The sequence below is a fragment of the Aphidius gifuensis genome, linkage group LG6 (genome assembly GCF_014905175.1).
Source record: "Aphidius gifuensis isolate YNYX2018 linkage group LG6, ASM1490517v1, whole genome shotgun sequence".
Lineage (NCBI taxonomy): Eukaryota > Metazoa > Arthropoda > Insecta > Hymenoptera > Braconidae > Aphidius > Aphidius gifuensis.
In genome coordinates this window covers 3,796,198-3,814,462 of record NC_057793.1, presented here as the reverse complement: position 1 = coordinate 3,814,462, position 18,265 = coordinate 3,796,198, and the positions used below count along the sequence as shown (strand labels likewise).

At 22.2% G+C, this 18,265-nt stretch overlaps 1 protein-coding gene across 11 annotated transcripts; it reads left to right on the top strand.

Moving 5' to 3' along the window:
* The first annotated feature begins 142 nt into the window (after nt 1-142).
* Nucleotides 143-18,210, top strand: LOC122858941 (probable phospholipid-transporting ATPase IA). 11 transcript variants are annotated; one of them, XM_044162180.1, is made up of 8 exons: nt 143-263; nt 7,170-7,479; nt 11,256-11,485; nt 11,568-14,389; nt 14,472-14,606; nt 14,691-14,795; nt 16,820-16,917; nt 17,321-18,179. In XM_044162180.1, exons 2-8 carry the CDS (start codon nt 7,185-7,187, stop codon nt 17,416-17,418), a joined length of 3,783 nt encoding a protein of 1,260 aa, XP_044018115.1. In that variant the 5' UTR covers nt 143-263; nt 7,170-7,184; the 3' UTR covers nt 17,419-18,179. The 11 variants fall into 11 exon arrangements, with proteins under 11 accessions (XP_044018115.1, XP_044018116.1, XP_044018114.1 ...); XM_044162179.1 differs by lacking the exon at nt 143-263 and adding an exon at nt 4,867-5,758; XM_044162187.1 differs by lacking the exons at nt 143-263; nt 7,170-7,479 and adding exons at nt 8,464-8,624; nt 10,258-10,492 and having other exon boundaries at nt 17,321-18,210.
* Nucleotides 18,211-18,265: the final 55 nt, after the last annotated feature.

Here is an 18,265-nt window from a genome sequence, read left to right as displayed (position 1 = left end):
TTTATATAGAAAAAAAAAAAAAAGAAAAAACAATTTAGAGCAAGTGTTTATTGTGTTTTCATTGTCAGTTAAAATATTTTTTTATTCAACATTTATAGTTTTTTATTTTAGAATAGAAACAAAGTGAAAAAAAAATTTTTTTTTTAGTGAAAAAGTGTACTTTAATACTGTAATATATTATTTTACAATTATTTATTTGTCATATGACATTTATAAATTATTTGAGATGTCAACTTGTTATGCTCCAAAAAGACTGAATCACGGTGAGTTATAAATATTAATTAATTTTTATTTATTTACTATATTATTAAAAATTTATAAAGTTAAAATTTTTAATTATTATTCAATTATTTTCATTCGTATTATTTCTATTTATTTATATTATTTTTAAGGTTAGATTTCAACTACTTTTTTAATATATAACTAAAAGAAAATAAATTTCGTTTTGTTTGTTTATTTATTTTTTTGCTTTATTTTTACGAGACAAATTATGTCATTAATGTCTATATATTGTATCGATTTTCATTGTGACATGTGTAAATTTCCGGTAATTCGAATAAGGGATGAATACATTGTAATTGAGTATGAGGGTGATGTTTTTAATGTGTCGTATTTTGTAACACTAAACCAAAGTTTATTTCGTATATTTTTTTTCTAACAAAAAAAAATATAAATAAAAATAGTAGACTTTTAAAATTGCACAACAGTAAATTTAAAAAACCTTTTATTAAAATTAATTCTTAAATAATAGCCAAATTTATTTGTTAATTTATTATAGAAAATTAAAAATAATAATAATAAAAAATAAAAAAAAACTCGGTCGTATGTTTGATTATTTACAACTGCAGTGGCTATAGTTTGATGTTGACTGAATTTAGATTTTCTTGGTTGAATGACAAAGTGGAATCAACTTAACAATATTTCATTCTATTATTGTATAAATATGTGTGTCTAATGTCTACATTCCAACATCTGAATTTAATAAATATTGTCAAATTAAATATAGACTATTTGTTTATTTATTTTTGGTATGATATTATATACTTGATTTCATAATTTTACTTGGAGTAAATATTTTTTTTCATTTACAATTACTTAAAAAAAAAGGCAAATTGATTTTGATTTATTTTTTATTAATAATAGTCGTGTGTTATTTTTTATTGTTATTGTGTTTAATTTCAATTTCAATTTTTTTTTTTTTTATAGTTGGAATAATTAAAGGTTGTTTTCTTTTTTTTTGCAAGAACTTAATTCAATTTTAAATTAAATATTTTTAATGAATTTAAATGAAGATATGTGTACTGTTATTTTGATGTTGAATTATTTATAATTTTGTTATTGAATTTAATATTTTAAAAATAAAAATAATTATAAATCAATATCATTGCATGTCGAATATTTTTCCATGGTATATGAACGAGTGTACCACTGATTTGCTACATGAATATTATTTTTTTTTTACATGGAATAATATCTATGTAATTGTATTTATATGGTTTCAAATTTTTTTTTTAAATCAACATTTTGCTATTTTTATTTCTGCCAGGAAAAAAAAAAAAAAGGGAATAATAAAATAGAAAATAACGAGCTCGTTAAAAATTATTTTTTCTTTTTGTTTTGGTTCTTTAAATTATTTATTATTAAATTTGTAAGTTATTTTTAAACTTATATTTTATTTAGTAAACTTTTTCATTAATGAAAAAATTTTTTTATTCGATATTTATTATTTACTTGACAATTTTTTTTTATATTTAGTTGTTGAATAATTTATTTACTTAAAGACAAACACTGAAAATCTATTTGTAAATTAAATGAATGTGCTGTTGTAAAAAAAAAAAGCTTAATTGAGCTTATTTTTATTTTATAAACTTGACTATTGCGTGATAATGATGAATAAATTTTGAATAAGCTAAAAAAGTCAACTGACAATCAAAAAAATTAACGTAATTAATTCAATTTTATTCATAAACTTTAAACAGTGTTATAATTTTAATACTCATATATTTATTTATATATATTTTTAATTATAAAAACATTATTTGCAATTTTTATTTTGAAATTTAAATTTCATTGCAGATAATAACATTTGTCTCGCATACTAGATCGTAAATTTTATTTTTATAACAAACCTAACAGAGTCGTCGTCATCCACCGTTACACTTTCGCAATTCGTTTTTATTTTTAACTTTGTATTCATGGTATTAAACATTTAAAATTATATTTGTAAAAAATAAAAAAAAAGCAAATTTAAAGAAAAAATTTGCAAGCCTACAAAAAGAATATAATTCTTTCTAAAAATTAAATAAAATTTTTAAATTAATTAACAAAGCGAAAATTTAATTATTCATTTAATTTAATTACAAAATAAATTTATTTTTTATTTATAAATAATTTGTCACATTGATAAATATTTAATTGATATTTTTATTTTGTTTTTATATTTATTTTTTCATCACAAAAGTACAAATGAGCGTGACAAAATTATTGAGAGACGACTGACGAGAGCCGCATATAGTCTTCACTCTTCATTGCGTTTTAGTCAGACGAATAACAAAGTAGAATAAAATGTCATGGGTGTGTCAGTCTCCTCAGGAAAAACTTAAACTCAATTTACCCTATATTCGAAACAAAAAAAAAAATAGGTGTGTATATTTTTTCACCCTAAATTTACTAGTATAAAAAAATCAACTTCAGGAAATGACTTTTTACCCCATCAATCTTTATTTTTTTTTAAATTTTTATTTTTCTATAACACGTTATATATTTCCTGGTGTTTTGCCGATTTATTATACTTAGATATAATGTATTTTTTTTTTCTTATTACTCGATAATAGATTAATAGAATTTTTCCTTCTTCCATTTCATTTACAAACTGTTTTTCTATATGAAAATTAAATTTTCGATTCGTTGAAATATTTTTGTCTTATTCGAATGTTATATGAATTTTTTTTTTTATAAAATTAAAAATTATAGTTTATAAACGGGCTATAAATTTTTCTCAAGTATTACTATTCAATATTCAAGTGAGTAATTTCATTATTGAGGATAAATATTTTTTTTATCGGACAGCGACCTTTTAGGAAAAAAATTTTCATGTAAATCATATGATATTTTTAAATGTCGTGGCTTGAAATAAAAGTCATTGTCATTCAATTGACTTTTGACATTTAAATAATTTCCTTCAAAAGGAAAATATCATTACTGTTTTGCCAAAATATTAATTTGTTTTGCTGAGGTAATTAATGTTTCGTTAATTATAAATAAATAAATAAAAAATTAATAATTTTAATTATATTAATTAAAAATTTTTTTAAATATATTTTTTTATTTATTAAATATTCAATAAATATTCTGCAAAATTTTTTTCACCGAAAAATAATTAGCCTTGTTTCATTTCTCGGAAAATAATATAAAAGAAGCTTTATTATTTTATTTTTTATTTGCATGAACCAATTTCAGATTTAATTTTTTTTAAATGACTATTTTTTTTGTCGCAATAAAATTTATAATAAAAGATAAAATCTCAACTCAAAAATTCCAGGTGTGGCTATTTATTTTTCATACAAATTGAGGTTTTAAAATTTTTTCAATCTAGCAAATAATAAATTCAAGATCAAGAAAATAATAATTAAATATTATAATATGTTAAAAAAAAATATAAATAAAAAAAAATAGGTGTGTTTTATAGCTGATGTTGTTTTGATAAGATGTCATCAACAATAAAAATGGTATTGATTATTTATTTATGATGCCTCTAAAAGATAAAATACTCTCCAAATTAAAAATAAAATTTTTCCATTCTTTTTTTTCCATTATATAAATTATTTTAATTCTGTGGTTAATTGATATATATTTTTCATACACTTTATATGTCGTAATAACGACTTGAGCTTGACAATAAAAACAAGCATTATTAACTCGACAAGAACGTTGGCAAAAGTGACACATTACAAAGTGTCTTAATTTTATGACTTTGCCGCCAACGTAACAAATCAAATCCTTTTTTTTATACTTCAATTATTTTTTTTTTTTCATTAATTTTCATCTGTAGGTGTTAACCTCAAACTTTTATATTTTTAAATAAAAAATATTAAATAACAATTATAAATAATTGTTTTGAAATTATATATATAGCAAAACTTTTTTAATCACATACTGATGTTGTTAAAAATTTTTTATCTAAATTTTTCTAAAACAATTTTCAATTAGTTCTTGCTCATAATAATTATTATTTTCATATTTTTTACAACTTTTTAATATCAAACTCGCAAAACTTTACTTTAAATTATTTTAAAATAAATAAATTAAAATTCATAAAAAAAAACTAATAAAAATTATTATTAGAAAGCAATGTTAATTTTAATGAAGAAAATTTATTTTTTACATTTAAATTAATCAAACAGAAAATAATTATATAAATCAATTAATGTCTAATAATTTCCATGAAAAATAAATGATAAATTTTATAAAACTAGATAATTATTTTCAATATTTATTTTCATTCGACCTTTATTTCTGTCACGGAAGTTTAAAAATGAAAAAAAAATTAATATTATATATAAATAGGGAGTTGTATCTGTAAATAGATAAAAATAAGGGATGAAAAAAATATTAAAAAAATAGGGTGTGCCTAGCGAGAGAGATAATGCAATACCCTCCAATTGCAAAAGGGCAGATTCCAGGTAAAATTATGTGTATACATGAAAAATACATAAACTTGTTAACTCGTTGTGTGAATGTATATGTGTATATGTTTATGTTTATATTGCACATATATATAAATGATAAAAAGTGGGGTAAAAAGGAGCAAGTTTCATGAAGCGCGTGTATGTCAGCAATAGAGAAGGTAACAGATAGTCAACCAGATAGTTAAGTTTGTGCACTACCATACCAGAATATTTCGAATCACAAGTTTTCGATTTGTTGCGTATATTTTCGGCAGTTTATTTTCTATTATTATTATTCACAATAATATTTATCTTTTATCAGTGATATTTATTTAATTTATTCACAACAATTTGATTTATTTTTTCTCAAAGTTTTAGCTGAAAAAAATTAAATAAAAAAATAAATTTTATCTTAATAAAAATATCAACAAGTCTATGAAAAATATTTATTTATATTATTATTATTATTTATTCAAATAATCAAATAAATAATAATTTTTTTATTCATATTTTAACTCGTTATATATTTTTTTTATTTTTTTATTTTTTCATTGAACGCTGATTATTGATACAATAATAATAATAATAGTAATTGTTGTTTAGTATTATCATTAATAGTAGTACGAGAAATAAGAAAAAAATACAATTTTTCAACGTGGGAGTTTAAATTAAAATAATCATGCATTAACAAACACGAGGAAGGCCATCACAAATATCAACAATTTTTCTGTTACAAGTTGTATTTTAATGCCCCGACAAGAAAAAATATAAAGAAAAAAAAAACCGCTATGAAGTTGGATACTTTTTACTATTGTGTTGTTACTTCATCAATAAGTGCCTTTGAAATTTGATAATAAAATTTTTACCTATAAAAAATAATCATTAAAATTTTTATAAAAATAATAAAATTTGTTTTAAATTAATTATTCTCTTTTTTTGTTGTTAAAATGATATTAAATGAAATTATAAATAGAGTGAATAACAGAAAAATATAAAATGTTTAAATCAAGTGAATTTATAAATAGTTCAAACTGGATATTAATAAGGCAAAAATTATCTACAAAAAAAAACAAAGTATTCGTATGATTGTTGTAAGTAACAAGTATACATTTTTTAAAATTTTATTTTCATTTTTATAATAACTATCAGTCACATGTTTTTTAAAAATTTAATAACTCAGGGAAATTTATTATTTTTTTGTGAAAAAAAAAAAACTGTTATCAGGAGTTTGATAACTAGATTTATTTAGAGAAAAAAAAAAAAAAAAAATATACCTACGTGGTCTATCAGTGTGTCATTAAGTTATTTCTAAAAAAAAATTAGTTCTTGATGAGTGAACACGCAATGTCATTTGTGATTTTATTATAGTAAAATAATATAAAGTTGAAATAATAAAATACTGTGCTTAGTGAACGTACTTGAATTTTATTACCTCAATTTTTCAGGTAATAATCAACACAATTTTTTTTCTTCTTCGTACAAACATAAAATAAAAAAAACCCACGTGTTTTACTGCGTCTATATATATTCTAATTATTATTTACGAATTTTTTTTTTTTTCCACCACAAACAACAAGCGTGTTAATAATTTAACAAATAAAATTTATAATTTATATAATTTTTTTATTTGTTTTTTTTTTTAATATTAAAAATAATGAAAAAACATTTTTTTTCAACAATATAATATTAGTCATTTGATTGTTTATTATTAATTTTATTTTTCAACTTATATTTTATTATCATTAATTTTTTTTTATTCCACCATTTTTTATTATTTATATAATCAACTAAATTTTTATTTTTTACCAAAAATATATTGTATGATTCATCAAGAATTGATAAAAACTTATTGGTTTTTTTTTTTCCTTCTATTTATGTGAAAAAGTTTGTTGAGTGTGTAAAATATGCCGGATTGAGTTGAGGATAATGATGTGTATATGTGTTGAATATACATATTGTCACGCCTTTATTACATAAGGGATTATATACAAATGAAATACGCGTTATTACTGGTATAGAATCATCACGTAGACTCGGTCTATATGCACTGATACTCGAGACACGCATTTAAACAACAATAGTCTTTCCTGTAATATCAACGGATATTTCAGCACAATAATATGTCATTTATGTTGCAAAATGTTAATAATATATAAAAATATTATCTAATAACTCGATAATTTTTTTTCATCATAATCAAATAGCAATTATTGATACAATCTATGAGTCAAAATTTTAATTTTTTTTTATCATTTTATATATGCAGTCATTGTTATTAAACAAATGTAATTTAAAAATCGATAAATAAATATTTCAAGCAAACAAAGATAAGAATAATCAATCATGTGTTTGTTTGGAATTCTTTGTGTTGAGATAACTGAATAACATCAGTTGTTAATAATTCAGGAATATACAAATTAAATTTTTTTTCATAGTGTCTTGTTGTGATCTTGTTTTAATAATTTAAAATAAATAAAGATATAAATTTTTTTGATATTATAGATACCGACAGAACAGATGCAGCCAAATTTGTGCCGGGGAAACCCCCGGATTTCAACACAAGAGCCACTTCGTCCATTCACACCACCAGATTTATCATCAATACCTCATATGGATGGTACACCAACAAATGTCAATCATAATGTAACGACTAATGGAACAATTGAAACAACTGGTCCATATATTGTTGGTAGTCAAATTGATTTAGGTACTATTGATAATATTGACAGCATTGGTCAACAAGTTGGTTCAATTATTAATAGACGACGTAAAACAAGAGAGCACATTGAACTTCAAGAATCTGAAATAACAGGTTTGTTTTTATTTTTTCATATTTATTTATAATTATCATCAGATTATTTTAAACAAACAAATTATATTTATAAATTATAATCACAAATTTACTTTGTTATTTTTTTATCTATTTTTTTGTTTAAAAAATAATTAAAACTGTTGAAATTTTTTCAATTGGAACTATTATTTTCCTTCATATTCAGAAAGAAAAAACATTCAAGAAAAAATGAAAAGTTTAAGAAAATATAATAAATAACTTGACAAAAAATAAAAATAAAAATTAAAAGCCATACTTTGATAATAAATAATTTAAAATAATATTATTATGTGCTCGATGAATAAGTCTTTTGTAAAATTTAATTAAATTTTTAATAAATGAAGACTTGTGTTAACTATCGTACAAGTTTCAATCTTAAATTTTATATATTTTATTTAAAATATATAAAGGTGTGGATTGTATCTTTATCATTGAATCGATATTAATTTTTAAAACAAAATATGCATTCATGGAAAAAAAAATAAAATGAGCAGGTGCAAATATAGCAAATAACTGTACATCAATTCGTCCTTGACCAGCTAGACTTACATTCACATATTCAATAAATATTTTTTTTTTTAAATACATCAATTCATCGCGTGACATTAATCAGATCATTTTTATTGAAATAAAAAAAATAAAAATTAATTATAATACATTTTTTAATTTATTATTAATTATTTATGTGTAAAATTTATTTAAAAAAGATTTATATTATTAAAAATTTTTCAATTGTTTATTTATATTTTCCCGCGGGTCAAAGAAAATGTCAGCTCGGTTATCCTCGTTGTTATTCGGTTTTCCTTTTACACCGGCTACACCAGGCTAAAGATGCACGTGCGCAGATGTCACGTGACAATTGTTTTGTCATCCTTGTTTAACATCTGTAAGCTTGTATTAAACTGTCTTTATTTTATTTATTTATAATTGTTTACTATATACGTGTTGTAAAACTTGTCTGTTACGCATTTGGAATTTAGACAAAATGGCAGCACATTTTGACGTGACTACATGTCAAATCAGTCATCAACAGTTGTTGTAGTTTATATGTATATCAATCACCAGTGAAATTAAAAAAAAAATCGTGTTATTTTAAATATTTTATTTTACATTTTAGCAGTTAACAAGTATTATATTTTTTTTATTCCTCTGTTTTTCGAACGATAAAACAAAAAAAAATAGACAAATATCTACTGCTGTGAATTAATTATTGAGTATTAATTATTAAAAAATTTAAATAATTTATTTTGTTTAATTCAATACTTGGATTATCTTAACAATAATTTTTTTTTCATTTAAAAAAAAAAAATACTCATAAACTTGCATAAATAGCTGTTCTTGATTCAGTGAAATTTTTTTTTTTTTAATTATTTTCATTAAACAATAATAACAAGTACATAATTGCTAAATTTTTTTATAAATACAAATTAATTTTTCTATTTTTAATAACAATTAAAAGAAACAAAAATTAATAATTGATTAATTTTTTTTTGTTATTTATTTTGATAAAAATCTATAAAAATTAGCCGGATAAACTCAACAGGTTGAGAATCATGTGACGTGTTTATATTTTATGAAAAGTGATAATCATTTTTACTATGTATATAAACAAATAAACAATAGTTTTTATTTATTTATTTTCAAGGCTAACCGGTAGCATAAAAACAATAACATTTATCGTTTTTTTTTTCACGTTTCGTTTGCTCCAGAATTAAAATTAAAAAACAAAACGTAATTTAATAGTAGATTGTTTATTATCATTTAATTTAATAACAATAAACAATACTGTTTTATAAATATATCCGACCCGGTGAATAAAAAAATAAAATTCAATAATATTAATTAATTGAAGAAACCCCTGGGGGATCGATTGAGTAAATAAATTTTTCAATTTGCTAATAAACTCATTTGTTATATATCCAAATCAATGAATTGTTTAATTTTTTATTAACAATTATTATTGTGTCAGACTATTGAGTCGTTCCAGATGTACAATAAATGTTACACGATTGCGCGTTGATAACAATAATCATTACCATTTTGATAATAAAAAAAAAAATTAATTAAAAGCATAAATAAATTTCCAAAACAATTTTTCATTTTTTATTTATTTATTTTACAATTTATTGAAGCTTTTTTTTATTTTTGATTCTGGAAAATGGGCGTGGCAATTAAATGATTAATGAACATGATCATCATAAAGTTGGATTATTGAAAAAATAAATTATAACATATAAAAGTGCACAACAGGCAATTTGATCTAATTTTTTAAAATTAAATATTCATGTAGTTGTTTTTTAATTGAAAATAATTCAAAAGTTTCTACTTTAAATAATTAAATATATTTTACAAAATAATTATTGCCAGTTTTTTTTTATTTTGAATTATTTGTTGATATTATTTATTTATTTATTTTTTTTTTGGTCTTTATTTATTATCAATTCAATATGTAAAAGTAGAAATAAATAAATATCAGAATTGTCTTGTGTTCATCCATCCAAATCACTAGCATTTCAAAGATTTCCATATTTTAATGAAGCCCTTTAAATAATTAATAATCAATATATCTTTTTACTCGACCTATTTTTCTGTAAACAAAATATTTAATTAATTTATTTTGAATACAACAAAATAACTATAAAATATTAAATGAATAAATAAAATATTTTAATATTAATTTAAAAAAATTATTTATCAGTTACTTATATATTTTTATTTTTTATTTTTTATTTTTTGGTTTTGTGATACCAATGAAATCAGTAAAAAAAAAAAAAGATAATTTTTGGAGCAGTGAGACATGTATAATGTCAACGACTAAATGAACTGCTGTGATGTGATAAACTATCTTTCAAATTTATGTTAAAAAATTAATATTAAAACAAGTAAATACTAGTTGAAAATTAAAAATTAATCATGGATATTGTACGAGAGAGAATTTTGCGACGATTTGATGCACTCAGATCCCGTTGTAATGCGTATTTATATGGACATAATCGTAAGTTTAAATAAATAAAAATAAATAAATTTATTTACAGTAATATTGATCTATTTATGATATGTCAAGATTTATAAATTCTTCAACTGGCAGACATGTAATTCATCAACAAGTCGTTTAAATGTTATAACATATGTTGGTGCCATTTTATTATTTTGCTATTATTATTTGTTATAATTAAAAAAACATTTATGCAATAATCAGCAGCCACAAGTAAACTAGATGAATACAAAATTGAATTTATTTTTTGTCATTGCAATTGATTTTATTGTTAATCATGAACTTAAATTGTAAATCATGCATAAAATTGACTTTTAAAATTTGCTTTTTTTTTCTATGATAATGTTTGTTTAAACAATAATTTTTTTAACCAATAATAAATAGTATTTTTCAAGGAATTGACGTAGTTGATGTGGCAATGAATATTTCATTGTCATTTAACAGCAGGTCATTAACATTGGTTTGATATTATCGAAAATTATTCAAGAATAAAAATTTATTTCTATACAAGCACAATCGATTGATTTATTGAATTATTTATTATTAATTCTGTCGTCATAATAACATTTTAAAATAAAATTATCTTTCCTTTTTTTTTGTTTATTTTTAGAATATAGTTTAACTTCAGAATGTTGTTGATAACTGAGCATCAATATGATGTATAAAAATATAAAAAAATCAATACGTTTAATAATTTATAAAATAATACGTTGTAAAAAAAAATTATACAATTTATATATAAATTATTTTAATTATTTTTTAGTTGATAGATCAGAAAATGGTGGTTCTCAAAATAGTGATGGACATCCTGTTCAACCAGAAGATCTTGAAGAGAGAGTAATATTTGTAAACGCACCACAACAACCTGCCAAGTATAAAAATAATCATATAACAACAGCAAAGTACACTATTTTAACATTTATACCATCATTTTTATTTGAGCAATTTCGAAGATACAGCAATTGCTTCTTCCTTTTTGTTGCACTTATGCAGGTAATTATAATTATTTATATTTTTTCTAAAAGCCACACAATATCACAATATTATTGATGTATTTTTTAATTTTTTAAATCAGCAAATTGATGGTGTATCGCCAACTGGACGTTACACAACATTGGTGCCACTAGTTTTTATTCTTGCTGTATCTGCTCTAAAAGAAATAATTGAAGATATCAAAAGACATCGAGCTGATGATGAAATAAATATGCGACAAGTTGAAGTACTTCGTGATGGTAAATGGATGTGGATACAATGGCGTCAAATTGGTGTTGGTGATGTTGTAAAAGTGCACAATAATAATTTCTTCCCAGCAGATTTAATACTTTTATCATCATCAGAACCACAGGGTATATCATTTATTGAAACAGCAAATTTAGATGGTGAAACAAATTTAAAAATTCGTCAAGCACATACGGAAACAGTAACATTACTTGATACAGCTGAACTTATGAATTTTCATGCAAATATACAATGTGAACCACCAAATAAACATTTATATGAATTTAATGGTGTGTTGCGTGAAACACAAAAACAAAGTGTTGCATTAGGTCCAGATCAATTATTATTACGTGGTGCAATATTACGTAATACAAAATGGGCATTTGGTGTTGTTATTTATACTGGTCATGATACAAAATTAATGCAAAATAATGCAACAACAGCACCACTTAAAAGATCAACACTTGATAGACACACAAATACACAAGTATTAATGTTATTTTTTATATTATTAGTACTTTGTTTAATATCAACAATATTTAATGTTGTATGGATTAATGCAAATAGTGATGGTCTTTGGTATGTTGATTTAACTAAAACAATGACAACAAATTTTTTATTTAATTTATTAACATTTATTATATTATTTAATAATTTAATACCAATATCATTACAAGTTACACTTGAAGTTGTACGTTTTGTACAAGCAACATTTATTAATATGGATAGTGAAATGTATCATGCTGAAAGTGATACACCAGCAATGGCAAGAACAAGTAATCTTAATGAAGAATTAGGTATTGTTAATTATGTATTTACTGATAAAACTGGTACATTAACTAAAAATGTTATGGAATTTAAAAGATGTACAATTGGTGGTAAAATATATAGTTTACCAGATCCAACACAACCTGGTAATAGTCATGCTCATTATGATGATATTAGTGATTTTGTTAAAAATATAAATGATGCTAAAAAATCAACAGATAAAAAAATCATTAATTCAGCATCAATATTACATGAATTTATGGTAATGTTATCAGTATGTCATACAGTTATACCAGAAAAAATTAATGGTAATGTTATTTATCATGCAGCATCACCAGATGAACGTGCACTTGTTGATGGTGCACATAAATTTGGTTATATATTTGATACAAGAACACCAGCATATGTTGAAATAATTGGTCTTGATAAACGTTTAAGATATGAAATATTAAATGTCATTGAATTTACATCAGCTAGAAAAAGAATGTCTGTTATTGTACGTACACCTGATGGTAAAATTAAATTATATTGTAAAGGTGCTGATTCAATAATATATGAAAGACTTGAAAATATTGATAATAATGATGATAATTTTCGTCAAATAACACTTGAACATCTTGAATTATTTGCTAGTGAAGGTTTACGTACACTTTGTTTTGCATATGCTGATATAGAAGAAAGACATTATGAAACATGGAAAGAAATATATCATAAAGCATCAATAACAATGACAAATCGTGAATTAAAAATTGAAGAAGCTGCTAATTTAATTGAAAATAAATTAATATTACTTGGTGCAACAGCAATTGAAGATCATTTACAGGATCAAGTACCAGAAACATTACAAGCATTATTACAAGCAAATATTAATGTATGGGTATTAACTGGTGATAAACAAGAAACAGCAATTAATATTGGTTATTCATGTAAATTAATAACACAAACAATGCCATTAATTATTATTAATGAAAATTCATTAGATAAAACACGTGATGTTATTGTACAACATTGTGCTGAATTTGGACAAGATTTACGTTGTCAAAATGATGTTGGTCTTGTTATTGATGGTACCAGTTTAAAATATGCATTATCACATGATTTAAGAAGTGATTTTTTAGATTTATGTATATCATGTAAAATAGTTATATGCTGTCGTGTATCACCAATGCAAAAAGCTGAAGTTGTTGATTTAGTTACAACAAATACAAATGCTGTTACACTTGCTATTGGTGATGGTGCAAATGATGTTGCAATGATACAAAAAGCACATATTGGTGTTGGTATATCTGGTGTTGAAGGTTTACAAGCAGCATGTGCATCTGATTATTCAATAGCACAATTTTGTTATTTAAAAAGATTATTATTTGTTCATGGTTCATGGAATTATAGTAGAATGTCAAAGCTAATATTATATTCATTTTATAAAAATATATGTCTTTATGTTATTGAATTATGGTTTGCAATATATTCTGGTTGGTCAGGACAAATTTTATTTGAAAGATGGTCAATTGGTCTTTATAATGTTGTATTTACAGCAGCACCACCACTTGCTATGGGTTTATTTGATAAAGTTTGTTCAGCTGAAACTTTACTTGCTCATCCAAGATTATATGCTGCTAGAAATTCAAATAGAACAACATTTGATATACAAGTTTTTTGGATGTGGATATTAAATGCATTACTTCATTCATCAGCATTATACTGGCTATCAATGTTTATGCTTGAACATGATATTATATGGAAAAATGGACGTGATGGTGGTTATATTGTTCTTGGAAATTTTGTCTATACATATGTTGTTGTTACTGTTTGTGGTAAAGCTGGACTCATTACAAATTCATGGACGTGGGTTACACATCTTGCTACTTGGGGTTCTATTGCACTCTGGTTTTTATTTATAATTATATACAGGTATATATTTTTATTTCATTCAAGTAAACTTTAATCAAGTTTCATTATTATTTATACTATATTTATTGTATTTTAATTACAGTCGATTTTGGCCAACTATTGGTGTTGGAGCTGTTATGACTGGTAATGATATTATGCTCTTTTCATCACCTGTATTTTGGCTTGGATTAATTTTCATACCAACAGCTGTATTACTCATTGATGTCACAATCAAAGTGTAAGTTGTTTTTTATTTTCTTTACTATTTATTTTTGTTATTTATTCATTTATTATTGTTTATTTATTTATTTTATTAATGCAGAATTAAAAATACAATGTTCAAATCATTGGCTGAAGCTGCAAGAGAACAGGAAATACGAAAATCAGATCCAAGTGATTTATTTAGTAATCAAGACTACAGACCTTCGTAAGTTTTATTTTTAAAATTTTTATAATTTTTTTAAAAATAATACTACAGTATTGTTCTATTCATGACTAACTTTGTCATTTTATTTTTTTGTTTTTTTCCAATGTTAATGAAACTTAACAAATGAAAAATTTATTTATAAAAACAAAAAAATAATACTGGGAAATATCGTAAATTGTTGAGAGATAGAATTAATTTATTTGCAACCAATGTTTTGTTGTTTTTTGTCACAATATTATGTGAATTAGTTGATATTTATTAATTTTTAAATTTGCATGGCTTATTTTTATTTTTATTTTTTTTATCATTTTTGTCATCTTTTTTTTTGCTAGAAATATGCCTGGTGTTTGTGATATATCATTGCAAAGTAATGAGTTTATTTCATGTCCTGGGGAAATACGATCACTTGCTCATTCTGAAATTGAAACTTAAATTATAAAACAAAAAATGTATATGTAAAATGTAAAATCATAAAATCATAAACAGGCGACGGAGACCAAGTGTATTGAAGAAATGTTTGAACCGGTGTTGTTCATTTGCAATTCCGAGCAGGCGAAGAAGTTTCAGGATGAATCCATTGAACTTTGTAACACAACGTGGATCATGGTATCCAGAGTAATAAATCATCTGTGACAATCAACAAAATTCAATATCATTCCATACTGTAGAAAACCAATTAAACAAACAAACAATACAAACATATATCAAAGAAAAAAACAAATAAAACACAACCCTCTGTCGCTCCTGAGATTTTACAAGTACAAAACACTATAAAAACATTTACAAATAGAAAAAAAATAATATAGGTGCTTCCATAACATTCAATGATACAGTTTCACATTAAAATTTTTAAGCTAATCATTATTCAATAAACAAAATATATACTTTTAAATTTTTTTAACGAAGTTTTTTTTTTTTTTCTTTTTCGACACATCCTCTCATTCATTTATTAATCATTAGATAATAATTAATTCAAAAATGAACTTGTGATAAATAATGCAATGTGCATGAGTATTACTATAATTTTTTTCAATATTTATTAATTAAATATAAATTAACATTTACTTTTATCACCATTAAACAAAATGACAATGTTGAGAAAAAAAAAAAAGAAATACACATTCCAATAATTTATATTTATAATATATTGTTTTATGTATAATTATTAAATATGTTTTTATAATTATTTTAATTTCAATATTTATTTGTACGCATTAATTATTATTGCACCATTTTATATTTTTATTGTTTTATATTGATTCCAGCAAGCAGCTAAATTTTTGTAAATTTAGTAATTTTTTTTTGTTGAAAAAAAAATAGAGTTTAGTAGAAAAATTTAAAAAAAAAAAAATAATAATACTACGAAACAATCATAGATGACTTTGGCAATATATTGAAAATTTCATAAAGTTGATAATTGTAAAAATTCATTGAATTTAATGTATGTTTTTATTTTGGTACTTTTTAAAAGACGTAACCCGTACAGGCCTGTGCATGCCATCGCCGAACTTGCGAGGTGTAAGTACCCTCTGTTAGATAAAAAAAAAAAATTATTTTTAATAAAAATATAATTAGTATTTAGACACAGTAGATATACGACACCCCAACGGCTTTTTGCTTTCACTACAATTCAATAAACATTTACATTTACTTGAACATAAATTTTTTACAATTAGTTAATTTTTATTTTTCATGTATTTTATGTATTTTTATTAATTTTATGTATTTTTTTTTTTTTTTTTTGCTTTATTGTATGATTGGATGGTTTTTGATATGCTTGTATTGTGAATTTTTATTTTATTTATTATTAACTTGATGGAAAGTAGTTTTTTATTGAAAAATAATGACAAATTGACAATGCCAAAAAAAAATAATGAAAAAGACTGAAGATATATTTAATTGTAATTTGGATCATCACATGAAGAAAGAAAAATAAAAAAAAAAAATATGAAAAATGTGTTTAATTAAAATGGCAATTTGACACTTGAATTTATGGAAAATCAATCACAATGCACGAATTACAGATTGACCGAGACTGCAAGACTTCTTAAAAATGTTAAAAGCGTTTTTACGAGAAAATCAAATGCTGCATCAAGAGTCAATGTCGATGTGGAATTGTCACGTAAGTCAATATGACGATAATTCAAGTGTGATTTATCTAATAATTTAATTTCATCTACAAAATATATATTTTTTTTTTCTTATCATTAAAATTATTAAATCACTTTACTCAAAGAAGTAAAAAGAGAAAAAAAAAAAAAAACTAATATTGAAATTATCATTTATTAATTAATTTATCTTACAGTATATTTTTATAATTAACACTTGAAAAACTATTTACACAAAACACATGCTTATCGTCGTTTTACGACGTGCAAAAATATTTTTAAATAATTTTTTTTTTCAATTTTTTTCTATCGGTTACTTAGTAAATGCATGAAAAAAAAAAATTTCTTTTCTTTCTTTTATATAAAATGTGTTGAGATGATTTTTATAATTATTAATTTGAAATTTTGAATCAACAGATGGGTTTGCATTTTCACAAGAAGAAGGAGGATCTGTGACACAAACAGATGTGATAAGAGCATACGATACAAATCTTCCGAAACCTGGTGGCATGTAATTTTATATAACTTTTTTGAGTCTACCATCCATCTATAATAAAACAATATTTATTAAAAATATTCTTGCATATTAAAATAAAAAAAAAAAAAACTGAAAAATAGAAGCTAAATGTAAAAAATTATAATTTATAAAAAATAAATGGACCAGCCATTGAATGTCAATATTTAAAATTTATAAAATAAAAGTAATTAAATTCACTTGTTAATTCTACTCAAATTGAATTAATTTTTAATACATTTTATGTATTTTTATTTTGTAATTTTCATAAAAATACTCAGAAATGCACAAATTAAAAAAAAACGAAAAATAAATTTTATTATCTATGAACAATAAAAACAAATAAAAAGAAATTTTTTTTTAATTTAATTTTTATCAGGATAATATCAGTATTTTTATTTTATAATTTGTATTATTAAATTATTAATTTAAATTATTTTTGTAAAAAGAAAAATATATAAAGACAAAAAATTTATTGTTATTTGGATTGTCAATTTATAGGTAAATACAATTATCAAGTTAAAATAAATTATAATTATTGTTCAAAATGAAAACGATTAAACATTAAAGTAAATTATAAATTAATTGAATTTTTTTTTTTTTTTTATGATAATGCAAGATTAAAAATAATCAAAGTAAAAAAAAATTAAGACTGTTTTAATAAATGTCTTTTCATTTTAAAGATTTATTTTGAATTGTAAATTAATTGTATCATTAATGTCATGTAGATTAACCATAATAAAGTACAATAATTATTTATTTTTAACAACTGAAAATATAATTAATTTATTTGTCAATATTTTTTTATTACTTTGACTTGAATTATTTATTTATATTTTAACGTAAAT